General features: G+C 35.9%; 1 protein-coding gene across 3 annotated transcripts; it reads left to right on the top strand.

Annotated features, from left to right (window-relative positions):
• The first annotated feature begins 152 nt into the window (after window positions 1–152).
• Window positions 153–15,606, top strand: LOC139121219 (uncharacterized). Of its 3 annotated transcripts, none has more exons than XM_070685943.1 (11): window positions 153–291; window positions 2,579–3,196; window positions 3,759–3,838; window positions 4,913–5,043; window positions 5,970–6,138; window positions 6,751–6,821; window positions 7,224–7,308; window positions 8,008–8,154; window positions 8,482–8,565; window positions 9,123–9,311; window positions 10,295–15,606. In XM_070685943.1, exons 2-11 carry the CDS (start codon window positions 2,589–2,591, stop codon window positions 12,487–12,489), a joined length of 3,759 nt encoding a protein of 1,252 aa, XP_070542044.1. In that variant the 5' UTR covers window positions 153–291; window positions 2,579–2,588; the 3' UTR covers window positions 12,490–15,606. The 3 variants fall into 3 exon arrangements, with proteins under 3 accessions (XP_070542044.1, XP_070542028.1, XP_070542035.1); XM_070685927.1 differs by having other exon boundaries at window positions 9,120–9,311; XM_070685934.1 differs by lacking the exon at window positions 153–291 and adding an exon at window positions 1,315–1,446 and having other exon boundaries at window positions 9,120–9,311.
• Window positions 15,607–19,052: the final 3,446 nt, after the last annotated feature.

The following is a 19,052-nucleotide window of genomic DNA, read 5'->3' as shown; positions in this document are numbered from 1 at the left end:
AAGGGTTATACAGTTCAGAAAATCGATTGGCTGTATGGATTTGAAGGTGTGTCAATCAGAATACTTGTATCACAGTGATTGGGTCATACTTATTGGGGGCGGTACTTTCATGAAACGGAAACTCGCGCCAAAAAATACCGAGGGAAATACTAGTTCATTCATAACAAGCTTCCGAGCAAGGTACACGGTACGGCCCTGCCCAGCCTGCAAGAAACTCTAACAGCCTTTCTGCTCGCAGCTTCTGCCGCATCGATATTTACAGCAATGCATATGATCGAAGCATAGTACAAGGTAAGAACTGCATGGCACATATTCCAAATTTTAGATTTTAACGTTTAATTTGTGTTATTTATAGTAGTTTGTGGAAATACAATGTGAAAGCGGCTAGCAGTTGTAGTTTGTCCGAGTCTTACCCAAGGGTCAAATGTGATACATTGTCTCCCAGACAATGTCAGGAATCTGAGCATAAAATGGAAAATTCTCTTGGACTTGCCGGGAAAATTCAGGCCTGGAATGGGTAGGAAATGGATCACAGAACTGTAATAATAATTATAACCCAAAGTTCTTTTCTAATCTAAACTTGGAAGTGGCGGTTGGCGTCGTCACGTCACCTGATCTGTGACCCTATTTAACGGAAGAACTATTGAATGTAGTATCGATTTTACTCCTTTTTGCGGATAAAACCTGTAAATACATGGACGGGAGGTTAAATTAATCTGTGCAAAGTGCATTGATAGAGTTGTCAGAGTTATAATGACTTCAGAAAACTTCAGATGTGCTTAAACTTAAAGTATAGGTCATAGATACTATGTCTCTTTGGTAGTAATATCTTGCTGGCCACATACAAAGCCATACTGACACTGGTCTGACACTGAAGCCATAAATACTAGGAAACATGATTTTAACACCGCCAGAGTTGTATTTTCCCCCCAAATTTCACAATCTTGATAACTAATCATACATTGGCGTGGTACTTTTACCTTCTGACACACCTAGATCTTTAAAAAGACGCGGAGTGACGCCAGTGTTCGCGCGAAAACAGAATCATGTTGAGATGTGTATGTATGTAAATCACTTAGAGGTGATTATATTCTGTCTCCAGTGTACAAATCAAGCGCCAGTATGCCGGTAAAATATCAGCAAATATACTGTAATTGAGAATTATAATAACATATTAGTCATGTACAATCTCTTTTGGATGGATAATTTTCATAATCACGGAATCGAGCCAAATTTGTGAAATTAATTACAGTGTGCAGCCTACCCATAGACCCTCCACGTCCTGGGATAGGCCTTATTTCGTCATCCCATTATGCTCGATCCAGGGCCCAAACGACGCGCCAAATTCAAAACTGAGTTGCTGTGCTCACAGCGCACAAAAAGTTCAGCTCGCGGGCTGCCTGCAAAATAAATTGGATAACATTCCAACAAATAGCGGGATTTAAGGTTAGTAATACTTGATTTTGCCTAAGAAGGCGTCATTTGGTTGCACTTGTTCCTTAGAACGATGCATGTAGTGCAAATTTGTTTTTGTTGGAAAAAAATTGCGGTTTCGCGCTGACCTTGGCGAGCGACCAGAGTAAATGAATGGGATCGGCGCCCCTTGGACGGCTAGACTGATAGCGATCGCGATTGTATTACACTACAAACTACTCCATTGCTGGTATTTTTCCATGGTTTTTACCGATCAACTACCAAAATTTACATTGTTTTCTTGATACTCTACGCTCGACCTTTATTTACATTCCTTCCATGGAAGAAATTTGCATGCGAAAAAAGCGGCATCTATATTTTGGAGGGAGTGGCGATATTCGTAGCGCCGTAGTTCTAACGTTGGATTTTCCCTCCATTCACAATACCTTTGGTAAAACTTGTCTTTTTTTCGGAAAATGATAATTTTTTTAACCGGGAAAGTCATTATGGTTACAGTTGACCGATGAAGCCCTACATTTCATCATCCATTTTTCACACTTGTCGATTTGACCGCATATCTCCATATGGACTCTCTTTACTTATATAATCCAAGTACATTCAGAGTCAGTATCTAGTCCCATGTACACCATATGCTTAGTGTTACTGTTTCAGGCGGCTTAGAAAATGATATGCATTTGTTGTAGACCAAGTACAAAATTTGATACCTGCTACTATTTGTTCCATACTGTTTTTTTGTTCCCTTATTTCGGAAAGGCAAACTGGCAAGGAGAAAGCTTTAATGGCATGATACATGTTAGATCATAGAGCTTCCATATTTAAAGTGTACCATTATGTTATATCATTGTATATCTTTTTAACAAAAAAGTAGTTTAAAACTATTCTTGTGGGCCAAATAAAAAATATGTTTCCTGTATCATACTGAAAACAGGGTAGGTAGGTCAGGAATTTTTTGTTTCATTTTACTTATTTTGGCTGAGACCCATGAAATATGGTAAATTTGGAAAATTTACTTTATTTTTTGAAAATGTGAAAAAACTGGGGTCGGCATGTGTTTCTAGAGTAGGTTGGGCTACCAAAGATACATCTTTGCAATTGGCCTTAGAGTGTGAAATTAAAAAAACAATTATTTTTTTTTATTTCATAGAGAAGACAAAATGGAAAAAGAGAGCATGCCATGTTCTTTGGTACCTGGCGGATTTGTTCATCCAGCCTCGGACAGTGAGTCAGACAATGAACAAGCACCTTACAGAGAGGACAAAAATGAAAAGTGTTCACTTTTTCCATCTTCAAGAGATGTTACTGACCATGGAATTTGCCAAAATGTGACTCAAAATGTCAAACAGGAACACGAAAGTACAATCAGTGCACCACAACCCGAACAAAGTACATTCCAAATCTCAAATCAGCCGTTTGTCCCAAACTCTGTTTTGAATGAGACATCGCCTCCTGCCAAAGGTAACTGTGTGCCCGTCACTCCTACAAAGCCTGCCGAAGCAGATATGGATCCCGTCACTCCAACTGCAAACTTGAAAATTCTACTCAGCGCCGCTAGTCCGGATATCAGGGAGAGAGACAACAGGAAGAAGGAGCTTTTCAAGGACCAAAGATGTTGGTCATATCCGATTCAGGAAAGCTCTGCCCCGACTTTTTCCAGGAAGTTGTCGGAAGGAAAGGAGGATCAATTGTCAGAAGAAGAGCTTTATGAAGATGCTATCAAACCTGTCAGCAGAAAAGACAAATCTCTGGGTCTTCTTTGTCAGAGGTAGGATTTTGACATAATAATGCCACCAGATTTCTGTCACTGCCAGTTTTATTTCAAGTTTGACTGTTTTTGCTATAATGTCTTCCATATGGCCAAATGAAAAATTACTGTTTGCCACTCACCAGTTCAAGAAGCTTGAATATCCAAACTTGCACTTTGTTAACAGAACAAATGTCCTAAGCAACTATTTTCCTTTCTTGAAGAAACACCACCTTTTTTGTAGCTGTACATTTCATGTTGAAACACAGATTGCTCAAGTAGGACTGACTCGGCAAATATAATTGCCATGGATACCATTGTTCACCCTGATAATGGCAGGATTTGTTCTCAAGATCAGTGAAAATACAGTGATTCAAACAGGCCCCTTTAAATCTTTGACACATATGCTCCAAGTTTTAATCATGCTTTGTTTTGACTTTAAAGCTATGCAATGTTGTTTTAAAATTCTTTTTGTTCATAACGTGATTCAAGAACTGACAAGTTTGGCTAACTTACTGAACATGTCATTAACCAGTTTCAGCTGTATACTTTAAACAATTTTTTTTTCCTTTTTTTCTGTCAGATTTCTCTCTCGTTTTCCAGACTACCCAGACCCCAACGTAGAGAATGCTATCAGTTTAGATGTTGTAGCCAGGGATCTAAGTAAGTAAAATCAGTGTTTAACATAAAGCTGAACTACTTCTCTCACTTGCCTGTGATCAGATGTTTCCTACATCATTATCTTCTATGTCTTAAATCAAACTTGAGATTGACCTGAATGTTACCAAGAAATGGACCAATAGCAGTCAATGGTACAGACTGCTTCAGGTCAACTGATGTGAAACCAAGTCATCAAGAGACAATGCGTACTGTGGTGTGTTACTTTGAGACAATGGGATTTGTGAAAGTGTTAGGTGTTTTTCATAGGGTATTTGCATACATTTCCTCACAGTTTTTTGTCCAAAGTTTTCATTGGTCATTGAATAGGCACTGATTTCACAGAGAAAAGAAACTTGATTTAGGGAGGGATTTAATGAAACGATTTGATAAAGCAGGGCAGGACACTGAAGAAAGTCTATCAAGTTTTGAAATTTGTAGAATTTTTTGGTTTTGATACTTGCAGTTCCTTTTCTATTTATCTTTGATAATATTTCTTCAGCCAAAACGGGAAAAAATGTTTTATGTCACCCAACCAATCTTATTAAAATCAAATGTAGAGTACGGCGACCTCTATACTTACGCGGTATTCTCTTGCTGTCGCCTCTCACTACAGCAAGAGAATATCGCGTAAGTAAAGAGGTCGCCGTACTCTATATCTGATTTTAATCAGATTGGTCACCCAACCAACCCTATCTCATACCCTAATTATTTTTTGCCTTTTTCACATACATTTTGCTGAACCACTTCTGTCATGTCTTTGTCACAAAGAGTAATCAAAGTATGATCGAAATAGTCTATATGTGTATCTGTTGCCATGTTAGAGGAAAGATGCTAATTTATGATTATGCCTCATTATTAAACATATACAAGCACATGTGGTGTCTTCAACAGCAGTACTGTACACTGTCCAGGACTACAGTACATGTCACAGTTTCTTTCACAGACCAATCTTTTGGATGACATGATGATCAAAACTGCTGCAAACTTATGGAACTTGTAGTCAGTAATGATACATGCCACTATTTGAGTGAGAATTTCCAAATAATAATCCTTTTCTGTTTTTCCCCTTTCCATCAGGTGTTGAAAGAAGAAGAATTTATGACATAGTAAATGTTCTGGAGAGTGTTGAAATAGTCAGCAGACTTGCTAAGAATAGTTATGTCTGGCATGGCAAAGGAAATCTGTTGAACACACTTTCAAAACTTAAGGTGGGTACCAGAATTTGTCTGCTGCTTTTCTTCAATACAACATTTACCCTTTGAGTGCCAAAGTTGATTTTTTGTTGCATTTATACAATACAACGCCAACAATTTCTTTCAGATCTAGGCAATTTTTTTCAGATTTTTCCCAAAAATTTAGTCAAAAAGTACAGCCCATTAAAAAAATTATGACCATTTGGTCCAAAACATGGAAAAAATTACAGAAAAATTCATAAAAATTGATAAAATGTTGCCCTGATTTTTTGGGGAGAAATTACAGTGCTCTCATAGGGTGAAAATACAAACAAGTTTGGAGGGAGATTTAAGTATGCTATGAAATAAATTAAATTGAACAAAATCATCTATGTTTATTAGAGCACCTAAAATAGGGATAGCTGTAACTTTGCAAATTGTGCAGGATGATGATTTCATAAAAGGATTTTAAAATTTCTATCAAATTTTAATAACAGCATACATGCTTCTCAGTATCAACTTCCCAGGCTTGACAGAACAGCGCCCTCAGTGTCTTTCATCATTCACAATACTCAAATAATATCAACCACAGGTGAACATTCATACACTCAGTCACAATTTAAGCCAAACTTTGACTTAATCTTATATCAGGTGACCATCTCCATTTTATGTCTTTCTCATATCATTGGACAAGAAGAGCTCAAAATGTCTCTGTTGGACAAGGAGATATCAAAATGCCTCTATAATTTTAAATGTAGACTTGCAAGAATATTTTTTCGCTATGGAAGCAAAGTTACAGAAAATGTGTTTCGTTATAGCTTATAGTTTGGTTTTGTACAGGAAAGAATTTGTTCAAAGCTGTGAGTTATTGCCAGTGAAAATTGCTTTCACACATTCAAGTCCTCGATGCTAAAGAGGTGAAAGTTTAAAGGTTAAAGGGCAATTTTTTTTTTCTTTGACAGGTTCTGGGAGAAAAAGAAAATTATGCAGAGCAGATTGCTCACCTGAAGAGGATGCAAACAGAGAAAGAGTTCAATTTTGGTGAAGATGCAAATCCTACAAAGGAGTCCCAGGCAGAAAATGTTCCTTGGAAATTTGTCAATGTGAAGGAAGTAACTGGGCTTGAAAAATGTAAGTTTCATTGATTGTTAGATTATTATGTGAAATTGTTAATGTCTATATCAAAATTATTTTATGCCTATCATATATCATTTCCTGATTTCAGCATATTTGAAGAAATCCTTCTGTATAAATACACAAACCATGCTCAATTTCCCATTACAAAGCTAATGTCAAAGTAAATCTTTTATGTGTACAGATTAGATGGTAAGTGTACACTGTTTAATTTTACAAGACAAGTGCTGTCACTTGTAATTTACAAATGTCATGGTGAGTCGGGTCCATCAAAAAGATGATTTTTTTGGCAATTTTTTTTGACGAGTCAGGTCTATCAAAAAGAGGATTTTTTTCCTCTTGGCCAGTGTTTGTACATGAAGTGTGCCATAGGTCAGTGTTAACCAGAAATGTCAATGAGTAGACAAGCATTGATACATCACCTGTTCCAAGCTGACATCTATCATGATTTTGCTATCAGTGACATATGACAAGTTACAAAAACAGCAATACCTCTATTCCAATAGTAGAAATAACATTTCTGATGTAGGCGAGATTGTCAAGTGGTGTGTTAGTTTGTTGTCTTCAAAGATACAACCAGTAACTGTTTATCTTTCCCTCCCTCCACAGTTAACAACAGGAAAGACAAGTCACTTGGGGTGATGAGCCAGAAATTTATAATGCTGTTTCTCGTGTCCAAGGTAAAGTAGCGTTTCCTAACTTCTCTGATGAGGTACTTTTTAGGACTAAAATAACTGTATTCAATGTGCTTCTTGAATTTGGAGCAACACTGATGTTAATGTATGGTTGTTCTAATGAAATGAGAAGTTTCACAAGAATTCTGAATTTGTTACATCGTTCATTCCCACCCTGAAATCATGTTCTAATATTATTAAGATTCCTCCTTCCATTATTAGAACTTTTATAATTATGATTATTTTATTAGTCTATTTGCAGCTTCATGATCGTACATTTCTATTTCTGAATAGAAGCAGTAAGAAGTACAATAAACTTACTGAAAAAACAAACTTGCTGCTACTCATTGAAATTTAAAAAGCAGTTTTCAAAATAATGATCACTTTTTCCTTTCCTTTCATTCACAGACAAAAGTGGTATCATTAGATATTGCAGCCAGAATACTTATAGGAGATATAAATTATGAAATAAATGAGAATTCTAAATTCAAAAGTAAGTCAATTGTGAGTTCTTCAAAGCGTACATATTATTAGCACCTCACATTTATTATTACCTGCATATAACATTTAGTTTGTTTTGAATGGTAAATACTGGTTTTGAGATGCTGATATGGATGGTGGCTGTGTCACTATTGTGAAAAAAATCTGTATGTACGGTAAGCCAATTTCGCATGCCGTTTAACCCTTTGAGTGCCAAAGTCAATTTTTTTAGGATTTAAAACATATATCCCAAAGTCAATTTTTTAGAGATTTTTGCCAAAATTTTGGTAAGAAACTGTAGCTTATAAAATGTGATGACCATTTGGTTCAAAATTATTAAAATAATTTCAGAAAAATTCATAAAAATTGGTAAAATATTGCACTAAAATTTTGGTGGGAAAAATTACAGTACTCAAAGGGTTAAGCAAGCATGCTCCATTTTATAGCTAAAAGAATTTTACATAGTACTCAGCTTACTCAAGGAAATCAACCTATATCTATGTTTTTAGGGGCGTTCAAATGTTTAAGTCTTTTGTTATATATAATGCACCATATGGGACATGTTATGCCTCCCTGGTTTTAATCAACTTGATCTGATCGTGACACACTTAAGTTGCCAGAATAGCTATAAAAAAAACCAGTGACATTAAAAACTTCTTTGCAATTGCCAAACGCTCATTTTCAGTCATTTTCGTTTGTTTTCAATCAATAGCAAAGATACGAAGACTTTATGACATTGCCAATATATTGACAAGCCTTCAGTTGATCAAGAAAGTCCATGTGACAGAGACCAGAGGGCGTAAACCTGCTTTCAAGTGGATTGGCATTGAACCAGATAATGATCAGAGTGGCACAGATGGTAAGATTTATTTTCTTCAACTCTAGTAATGGCACAAGGGGGTTCCAGGCATCTTTAAAGGAAGATTAGGAATTTATTTTTTCCTGGGTACATACACTTTAAGAAGTTTCATATCAAATTATCTTCCTCAAGTTCCATGTGATTGGGACAAATTAAATCACAAGAACTATTGGGGGATGGAAAATAAACGTTTTATCAGTGCCGAAAACAAAATGAGGGAAAAACATTTCAAAAGTAAATCTGTTCAGGATTCGCTTGAGAAAGATTCCATCATATGTGGTTTTGTATAGGAATTCACAATTGTTTCTCAAACTGCTTTGATTTCAGGATCACTGAATAACAGAGCGGAACTGTTCAGTTCATCTACTCAAAGACCAGCAACAAAACATTCTCTACTTAATCAACTGCCAGGTGAGTTTTCACAAGTACAAACATCAGTTTGGTAGTTACACATGTATAATGGTACAAAAGATATTTTAAGGTAGAATGAACCTCGAGAACAGATATTCACACACTCAAACTTTTATGGTTCATGGATCTACCACTTGTAGGGATTCATTTTAAAATTTTACTTTTCTGTATAGAGTTAAATTGGGGATGGCAGCCATTTTGAATTTCAAGTATTGGTAAATCTTGGGTAATTTAACTCGTTTCCATATTCAGACAGACAGTCATTATTGTAACAACATATATGGCTGTTTATGTTCATAGATATGCCCAAAGAACTTTTCTGAGAACAAGTTCCTTGTTCAAAAGTTCTTTAAAACTTTGTTTATAAGGCAAATTGCCTAAGATTATAACTGGTAATGACTCAAGCCTGATCTTAAGAATTGCATTTCTTGTCAATTGAAGAATATGGAGATTTTTTTGTGTCTAAAATATTAAGAAACCAACAATTGCAAGAGTGAAATAGTCCTGAAAATATGTTTTCCTTTGGTCAACTATTTTCTTTCTTTATTTGGCAGTAGCAATAAACAGAAGTTATAGTGTGAAGGAAGGCAACCCAACGTACGGAAGAGCTCCAACTACACACAGACAGAGTTCTTTTCAAAGACACGCTTCTTTCCAATCCATGTGTGAAGTTGTTGAAAGAGAACACAAGAAGCTGTGCTCATCAGCACCTTCAAGCCCTGTAAAACACAGTGACAAAGACTTTGGTAAGTAGTAGTTGAAGATTGAATCAGGTTATTGGTTCTAGCATAGAAACCCTCTTTACATTACCCTCTGAACACTTATCTTAGGCCAAGAAAAATAAAAAGTTTGTTTCTCATCCTTGCATGCATCAATTCAGACCACATTAAGCTTTTTTCTGCTCATGAGTTAAACAAATAAATGCAAAAATACGCAATGATAGTTTATATCATAGTGCTGTATAAAACAGAACCGTAAACAAAATGATTGACACTAACATTCCATTCAGAACTGTACACATATGTCATTGTTATATTACGCTGTCAAAACTGCATTGCTGCACTAAAAGTCAAATTGCAGAAATATTGCTATACAAAAATAAGCAACACAAGCATTCCTATGTTGTTGTCATGTTTTTTCTGTGTTCTTGTTGATTGAAGAATAAAAAATATCGAGAGTAAAAAAAAAAAAAACGTGACCGCATCATTTTTGAAATATGTCTGGGATGAGAAACAAACTTTTTATTTTTCTCCGAATTAACCTTTTCATTTCCTTGGTTTGGCCCAAACCTATTGTTATCAGAATGGATTGTGGACCTATTCACAGGGAGTAAAGTCTTAGCAACAACTAGAGAGGGATAAGGTCTGTGTGCGATCAATCTAGTGGTATTTAAGCTGTACTGATGTTGTGCAGTATTCTTGACAGGTTTGGGCCATTTAAATAACTGCGTAATTTGAGAATTCTTTTGTTATGGAAGTGAATTCTTTTGTGTCATTACTGACATATCAAGAAATTGCAGATTGCTGGAAAAAATCCTCTTATGGAAACCACCAATGTGTCAAAGTTTTGATATTGCAGTTACATTTGTTCTGTGTGCAAAGTGTCTTTTCTAACTGTGACACAATCAGCCATCAGAATTTGATCTACACATATCCTTTTGCTGGAAGATGAAATAACAAATACTTCAATGTGTAATTTCTGTTGATTTTGTATTTTATTTTCTACACAGATGCTAAACTGCAAAAAGAATTTGAAGGTTTGAAGAAATCTAGTCAAATCATCCCTTCACAGCTTTTTGCTGTTGGTAAAGCAGAAGAGAAGAGACAGATGCAAGGAGATAACAGCATACAATCTAAACTGAAAGACCAGACACAGAAGGAAAAATCTGAAAATATTCCAGCACAACAACATCAAGAACCTCAATTCACTCTCATACCAGCTACAGTTGGAGCTCACGGCCAATTCATGAGTAGTTTTATCAACTCTAACGTTGGCACGCTGCAAACCTTTGCTGTTCCTGTGTCACAGATCAATGTTATACCAGGTGCTAGTATTCTGCCCACACAGACTATCGTGACTGTCAGCGGTCTACAAGCCGTCACAGCGCAAGATCAGACTCTCGCTGCTTCCGCAAACAACGCTGTAAATTCTCAAAGGACGGACGCTGTGCCGACTAGGAGAAGCAAACGTACTATCAAACAAATACTGAGTGAAGAATTTGAATATCCGACAATCGCGAAAAAGAGTCGAATGGATGTGCATGCCGCTTTGAATAACGGTAACATTAATCAACGAGATAACGGTAATATTAATCAGCAAGATGCTAACGCTGAGAGAGAAAAAGACATCCCTGAAAGGTCATCATCTGGTGTTGATGAAATTGATGGACCTGCTGTATTTACTGAGAGCAACACCACCAAACAGGATGCAGAGATGGCACCCATGGAGTCAAATTCCATACCTGTGGGTCTCATTGAACCAGCGTTGAAGATTCGCAACCGTAGACGGAGTTCATTATCAAGCCTTACTAAACCGTCACCACTGAGGGCACTCCATAACGACCCAGAGTTCCGAATCTCGCCAAGCATTGAAAGTGTCTCCGCCAATAGCAGTGAGACGCCATCTCCTGTTGATGGCAAGTTTGACACCAACGACCTTGACCTTGCATTTCCACTTAATGACGAGAATACCAGAGACGGAACTGACCAGCCATCCCAGGAAACTGAGACAAAAGACGACCAAGACAAATCAGTCACAGATCTGAAAAAAGAAAATGCTTTTCATGTTGAAAAAGATGAGCCAAAGAATGATAGCAGTATTTCAACTGATAGTTCTCAAACTAGTTTGTTGTTTTCACAGTCACCATTCCATCTCCTACTGAACACAAGGCATAATTCTTCGTCTCAAAGTTCAAATCGACCCAGCTCACTGAGCAGTATAGCAGAGTTGGAGCGTGTCTTTGGTAGTTGCACATCTCCGCCACTGCTTTCACCAAACATGTTGCCAGGGAAACAGCAACGTAGTAAAAGCACGTCACCGAGTCATTTCCATTCTCTGGTGGGAAGTCATGCACAGCAGATGTCAATGCCGACTGTGATATCACCTACACAGACAGTTCAGCCGTTTGCCCAGGTCAATCCCAGCAGTCCAGCTGTTATTCCGCAGATCAATAGCAATTTAGGAACACCGTCATTGCTAAGTTCCAATGGCAGTCCGATGTCAATATCACCCACCTTGACCAGTGGCAATCCTCCTGTATTCAGTTTCAATCTAAATCAGTTACTAGCAAACGCGACCAACATGGCGCAGGCAAAATCGCCTACTGTGGGCGGTCAGCCACAGCAAAATATCCATGTGCAGGTTCCGAGTACTGTTATCCACACGCCGATCCCAACTGCCCCTGTTGCCATGGCACAGACTCCTACTCCAGCAGTGCCACCGCTCATGACGCAGACACCGAGATCACAGACATCGGTGTTCCTACAACAAAACTCGTTCATTCAGTCGCCGTTTGCTCAGTGGTCTACTCCGATTAACAGCCGTGGAAACGGAGCACTACTACCTGGCATGAGCCCCATCATGCCTGCGGAAGGTTTCAGCCCCAAAACTTTAACACCCGGTAACACATCCTATCAAAACTTGACACTAACTGCAACACCAGTTCCTTCCACTGTGTCATCGACTGAGAGCACGCCGATTTCAAGTGTTGATTTCAACAGCAGCAGTTTCTTCCACACGCCGAACATCTACTCCATGATGAGTACAGGAAATCTAATGCAGCAACACAACCAACAGCAGCAACATCCGACAACCATGTCGCTGTCCGCGTTCCAGCACGTCAATACCAATCAAACTGCATCGGGTGTGTCAGCATCACGGAGATTAGTCATTCCGGACAACTGCAATGGTCAATTACAGATTTGAAAAGTCACAGCATTTCGTGTTATCAGTGTTTCATCAGTGTTTGGTAAGCAATGGCTCACTTTTTACTGCTATCACCAGAGAACTGGCACATAAATAAGCCTAAAGAAGTGTGCTCTTTAAAGGTATACAGTCACCTGTAATCTAAATATGCCCATATATGTTCAAAGGGGCATTCCTTGTTATTCAAAATGCCCATGTGAGGGCGCTGTTTTTAAAAAGCGGCCACCCGTCTAATATGGGTGATTGGTTAGATTTTCTCTCTCCATGGTAACTGTGGCAAAATTGGAACAGGTGACAGTATACCTTTAACCTTCTGCAACTAAATTTAGACCTGCCCTATTGACTCCACAGCAATGTTTAATCTCTGTATATAAAAGTTGGGGCTGAAAAGGTTAAGGAAAATTGTGTGTCACTATCTTATTACAATTTCTCTGTGACACAAAATATTGCAGAATTTCCACACAATCTTTCCTGAAATGTGTAGGTTGTGTCAAATAATGAAACACTTTCCATGTAGTAATTGTATTATATTATTGGAAGCAAATTAAATCCGTCAAATTTTACAAACATTTTGAGGTTATTACTAACAAAAATATTTAAGCAAGAGATATACTTTAGTAAAACCTAAAACTAACAGTGTACTTAAATTTATCTCTCTGAAAAGAGAGAATGTAAAATAGATGTAAATGTTTCTTCTTCCTAGATTGTTTGTTTTGTTACTATGTCAGATTAGATTGATGTCTTGATAAAGTGTAACATGTTTCAAATTGTAGGAGAAAGGTTTTTACCAGATTTCAAATCTGCCATGAAAAACCACATGTAAATAGTTGAACTGCCACATTCCAAACAAACATTTTGTTTTTTCCTAGATTTTTTTGAAATATAAGAGTTGCGTACACAATAAGCTCATACTTCCAATTCTCTTTGAAGTTGTAAGTGAGAAAATCATAAGGAAAATCTTTAAACATTAACCTTGATAACTCCACATTTCCATATATGGCAAAAGAGGTTAGCATATATCCATATATGGCAAAAAAGGTTTGCATATATCCATATATGGCAAAAGATGTGTCAGCCATGTTTACTTGCAGAATGTCAATGGCACTTTACATTTTTGGTAGCATGTTTTTGCGTGGCCTGTTGAGAATCAATGGTTGACTACTATAGATGCCGACATTTCTTTAAACCCTCAACCCTCTTACCACCATGGTTTGGTCCAAGTCTGTTGTGTCAATGATGAGTTTAGACCTGTTTACATGAAATCAGGGATGATAAATATGTATTAGGTTAAATACTGCTGAAAACATTGTTATATCACAAGGTTTGATCGTTGAAAAAACTTTTATAGGTGTATGTATAGTTTGAACCACAACTTTTTAGTGATCAAAGTCCATGCCAACAAATCAAATGCCGAGGTCCATCCTACAATCCCTATCCTAATGGTGTTGACCCATTGTTCTGCAATTTTGAGATTGAACCACTTTGAGGTAGGGGGATAAGAGTGAAAAAATAAGATCTGAAAGAAAAGTCAATAAATAATTGTGATAATATTTGATCGTTTTGATTGACTAAGCCACAATTTTATATGCACAAGGCAATCAAATACTGTAAGTTGTCCTTTTTATGTATGCCAAGAAACTCTTTTTTTTAAATTTCACCAGTATGTCTGAAATATAACTGTTGGGGCTTGGTTTATAAGAAGTTTTGTTTTTCTTCTCCATGTTAATTTTGATTTTATCATGTGTTTATCATGTGAAGCATATGTAGAATTATTCTTTTTGTACTGGGTCAGTTTATCTAGCATTGATTAGGGGTAGAAAGACATTGACATTTCAGCAGCAACAAACTGTTATCGCTGCACAATTCAAATCTCCAGTTATATTTTCTTTGAGTACTTAGAGATCTGAAAGAGCAATTACAGTTTCATCTGACCTAGTGGTGTACATATTTCCAAGTCTCACGACTCGTTGCATTGGCTATAAAAGTTCATAATAACTTCCTGTGCTACAACGCAGCATGCTAGCTAGAGATAGAAACTTTCGGGAAATTTTCAAAGTCACTTAAACAGAGACAATCGGAATCTTTTAACAAAAGTAGAAAGTAATAAATTGTTTTCCTAGAATGGTTTGGTGCTATTTAAGACATTTGATAATGAGGTGCTGTGAGTTTATACAGATTAGTAAATTTTCTCAGGGTGTAGCGCTGCAGGGATTTTACGTATAAAACAAGGCGTAGTACTAATAAAAGTTTACAATGTTTTAGGGTAGGTAGTCCCATCTGTTCGTATTTTGGCAACTGGTCGTTCGCCATCATGAAATGTAGTATACCTATGATAAGTCTGAGCTTTTTTAAATAGTTCCAAGACATTTTTCATTAAATTTTTATCACTCAGTTGACACTAACCCACAAGTGAATTTTTTACCCAGTCATTCTTTCTTGCTAATTTTACAACATGTAGTGATCGAAGATACTAGGCCTTACTACTATCAACATATTGACATACAAGTTTTATTGTATTTTCAATAATGATTGACAGTCGGAATTTTCTGAAGGGATGTTAGTATATGATCCCTTCATTTAGAAATTTGAAGGAAATTTTTTCTCATAATATTCCATTCAAGAGATTTAGAATTGGAGTGACAATGTGAATTGTTTTTAATGAGTCTAAATTCATACAAAACACACGAAAATGACAGACACAATCAACTTTATTCTGTTGGAAATAAAATTATTTGGTTATTATTACTAGTTTTAACGTTAAAGAGGGAAGTTTTCTGTTATATTTTCATGTTTTAGGTTCAAACGATTTATTTCAGAAGTCTTAAATTTTGAAAATGTGAAAAAAGTATTGTTTTCTTTAGCATGTTTTGTTCTTTGTTGAGATGAAATATTCTTTGTGTACAATGTTTTATCACACTCGCTGTCCATGGTTTTTTATGAACCTTTTTTCTTCGTGTTTGAATTGTAATCATTTTAACTTTTTGTGGAAAATACAGAATTCTGTATGTTAGCATATTCAATATGTCCTTTATTCTAATGATTGTTATAAAAAATTGAAAATATTTTCAAAACTGATTATTTTTCAGAAGTTTTGAAATAATGTATAATTTATTTGCATTGGTGAAAACCAGAATTGTGAAAAAATATGAAAAAAATATTTAATAACAGAATTGAATGTGTCAATGAAATATTACTTTTATGACTTTGAAAAGTTTAATTTGAGTTTAATTTGGGCATTTATTTCTTGTTGCTTTGCAGAACATTTTTCGTTACTTGTACACCTTTAAGTCTTTATTGTAAGAGTTTTTGTGTGTATTATTCATGTTACAGTACATCATGTAAATGTAGCCATGACTTGTCAGTCATTAGGGGTCTTCTCCTAGCCTTTTTGCATGAATACCTGAATGATTAGTTGGAATGTATGATTTTTTGTAAGAATGTAACAATTATTTGCATCGCATCATTTGTTCAAGGTGACAATGCCACTGTTTATGAGAAAGACATTTATTTGTAAGAATGTAACAGTTTCTTTAACATGTGGACAAAATATTGAGAATAACAATTGAGAATTTGAATAACAAGGTTTATTTATCTCAGGAGACCTGCATATGCCAAAAGCTCCATATTCAACAGTTCCAGTAGATTTGTGTCAAGAATTTTTTTACTTTAAATCGTGGACACAATTTGTGTCCCTCACAATCAACTAAGAATGGAATTTCATTTTTGTATTTTGTTTCCTTTTTGAATTTATTCGTTGTGTCAAATTTCAAATCAGTATTTTTCATCAGATTTTACTTAAATAAGTGAACAGGACTGAAGAATCCTGGGCACGTACCTAGCCATATTGCAATCAAACATTGTCCTAGAGGTACCCTTTTATGTGAAAGGCATCCTTAGGCATGTGGTAGATCACAGACTCAGAAATACTTAGCCCTCTTTTCTCCAGCAGTAACACTTAGTTGATAATTTTTAAAAAATGCTAAAATTTGTGTCATTCAAACTTTGTAATAATTTGTCTTCTATCCTTGAATGTATTGATTCATTCCAATCAACCGTGATCACATAATCTATATTTTTGTATTTTTTATTGTAATGATTTTCCAAATCAGTATTTTTGTAAAAAAAATTAAGTTTATGTAAATACATCTTGATTTAATTGCCAACAAATAGTAATTTTAAAATAATATGCAATGGTTTGAAAATGTTGCTTGATGCTAGACAGTAGAGGCTTTTTTGTCAACTTTTTGTTGCTTTTAAAAAGTCTGTTCTCACACTTTTTGAGAGGAATTTTAACTGAAATAACTTTTCCTTCCCATAGAGAGATGTTCATCAATTGTTTGTGTAAATGTATTTTACTATGTTCATTATTTGTGTTTTCATTTTAATTTTGCAATTGGATGAAATAATAGGATTTTATTTAATATGTTTTTCAATCAGCTTTTGTCACAACTAGTTTCAGAGTTCTTTATGAGGGGATTGGCCATCCCTCTGTTTTTTTTAATATCAATCTATTCACATGTTAATATCAATAAAAAAGAATGCATTTATGTCAAAAGAATATGCAAATCATATATTGTTATGTAAATCAGCCACCCCTCTGATTTTACAAGCTGCTGAGCTTTGAAGAATACTCTTGTTGAACAATCATGTTCAAACAACACCAGTTTTCAATGGTGGTTTGTTCTGACCAAATTAGATTTGAAACCAATATCATAACCACCACAAATTTAAACTACCACTTTTGATGTTTTCATTAAAATTTCAATTTTTCATAGTTTTTTTATTTCAGTGTTATGAGCAGCAGAATTTTTTTTTTCCTTTTCTTTGGGACAGCCTTGGAATATTTCTTTCAACGAGTACTTTCAAAATTTTAAAGTTACAGAATTTCAGCATGCACTGTTCCTCAATGCCTCCATTTGGAATAGTCCAAGTTATTGATTTCTTATATAAGGCAAAGCCATTTCAGATATCACATGGGATGAACAAATTTTCAAATTGTTTTCATAATGGAATAATTTTCATGACTTAATTTAATCAGTATTTTCTGTTGAATAATTTGAAACTTTGCAATGTACAATGTAAACTTCTGGTGTCTTCCAATAGTTGTGTAGATATGTTTCATGGGAGACAAGTGAATAAATTTTGAAATAAAATTTAAGTTAAAACCAGAATTCACTGTGTAAGTTATCTCTGATTTGTCTCATGCAATACATGCAGACTGTTTCTATAACAACAGTGTGTTACTTGGTTTCAATCCAAAACTGTATAATATGCGGCCCTTATGCTTGGAATACTGTTTCTTTTGAAAGCATCTGTCCGTACTTACGGGGTCCATACACTCCTGGAAAGTCCTGGAATGTTTAATCCTTTTTAAAAGTCCTGGAATCTTTGAAAGTGACTACTGGAAAATTGTTAATCCACCACAATTTTCAAAAATCTTTGCAATGATATGAAAAATGATATATTGAAAATGGCAATTTTGGACCTGAAAAGTCCTTAAAATTGCTTGGAAAGTCAATGTATTTTTAAGTGACTTTGAGTGTTTTGACCTGTTAAAGTATTTAAAGAGGCACTCCCACTGGTAACATTTTTAAAACACATTTTTTTAATGCCAATGGTCAATATTTGACGTGGCGACTGCGTGCGGATTGCGAGATATCGATAAAAACATGTCATTTCCCGAGCGTATTTTTCACATCCCGAAGTTTTACGATCATTTCCGATTATGACCCGAAATCCCCCGAAGGTTTGTTGTCGTGCTGATTGACGATATTCTAGGCAGTCCATGGTAAGTTCGAACGACGCAATTAATTTACTTCCAACTGCGAAGACTTTATATACAGCATTTTCATTATACTCAATCAGTTGTATTATATTTTTAACAAATACCACATAGATATTCAGTTTTTTACGTGTAAAATATTAGCCGCCTCTGATGACTACATTTTGTCGTCTGCCAGTGCTGAGACAGCCTGTCGCCCGAAACTAAGTTCCGTTTCGTAAAAATGTTTCCAATTTGAATATGCAAGAAAATGTACAGTTCAGATTTATATCACTGATATCATCTCCTACCGCGTCAAGGTAGTTTTTGCCATATTCAGTTTCAAAATGTTGAAATCCTGTCAATGTCCATTGCCACTGTATTGTATTGCATTGTCGACTTGAGTCAGCTATCCGTACGTGCAGTGCGCTCTTAGCAAGGCAAAGATGTGTAATACTTATGTGTGCCGACCGCGATTATCCACGGTGTTTCCGTGATGAAATGTTGGGTTTTTTTCAAGTCAAATGTACTCTAAATATTTAGACAGTTTTCCTGTAGAAAGGGTTAATCTGTGTGCGACAAGAATTGAGTCACAGACCATCGATGCATCGATTAATATGGGTAAGAATGCCGAGGCGATAGTTTTCCCAGTGGCTATACTAGTCACTTATGTGAATTCTGGTGGAATCAGCAAACTTTCTTTTTCGCTTTTTTTACCGAGTCAGTAAGACAGCTTTCTCCCAAGGGGCATGACCGATCACCTACGCGAGTGGTGCTGTGGCATACAACAGCGTCAGCGTAG

The sequence above is a fragment of the Ptychodera flava genome, chromosome 2, assembly GCF_041260155.1.
Source record: "Ptychodera flava strain L36383 chromosome 2, AS_Pfla_20210202, whole genome shotgun sequence".
Lineage (NCBI taxonomy): Eukaryota > Metazoa > Hemichordata > Enteropneusta > Ptychoderidae > Ptychodera > Ptychodera flava.
This window is presented reverse-complemented; position numbering and strand designations above follow the sequence as displayed.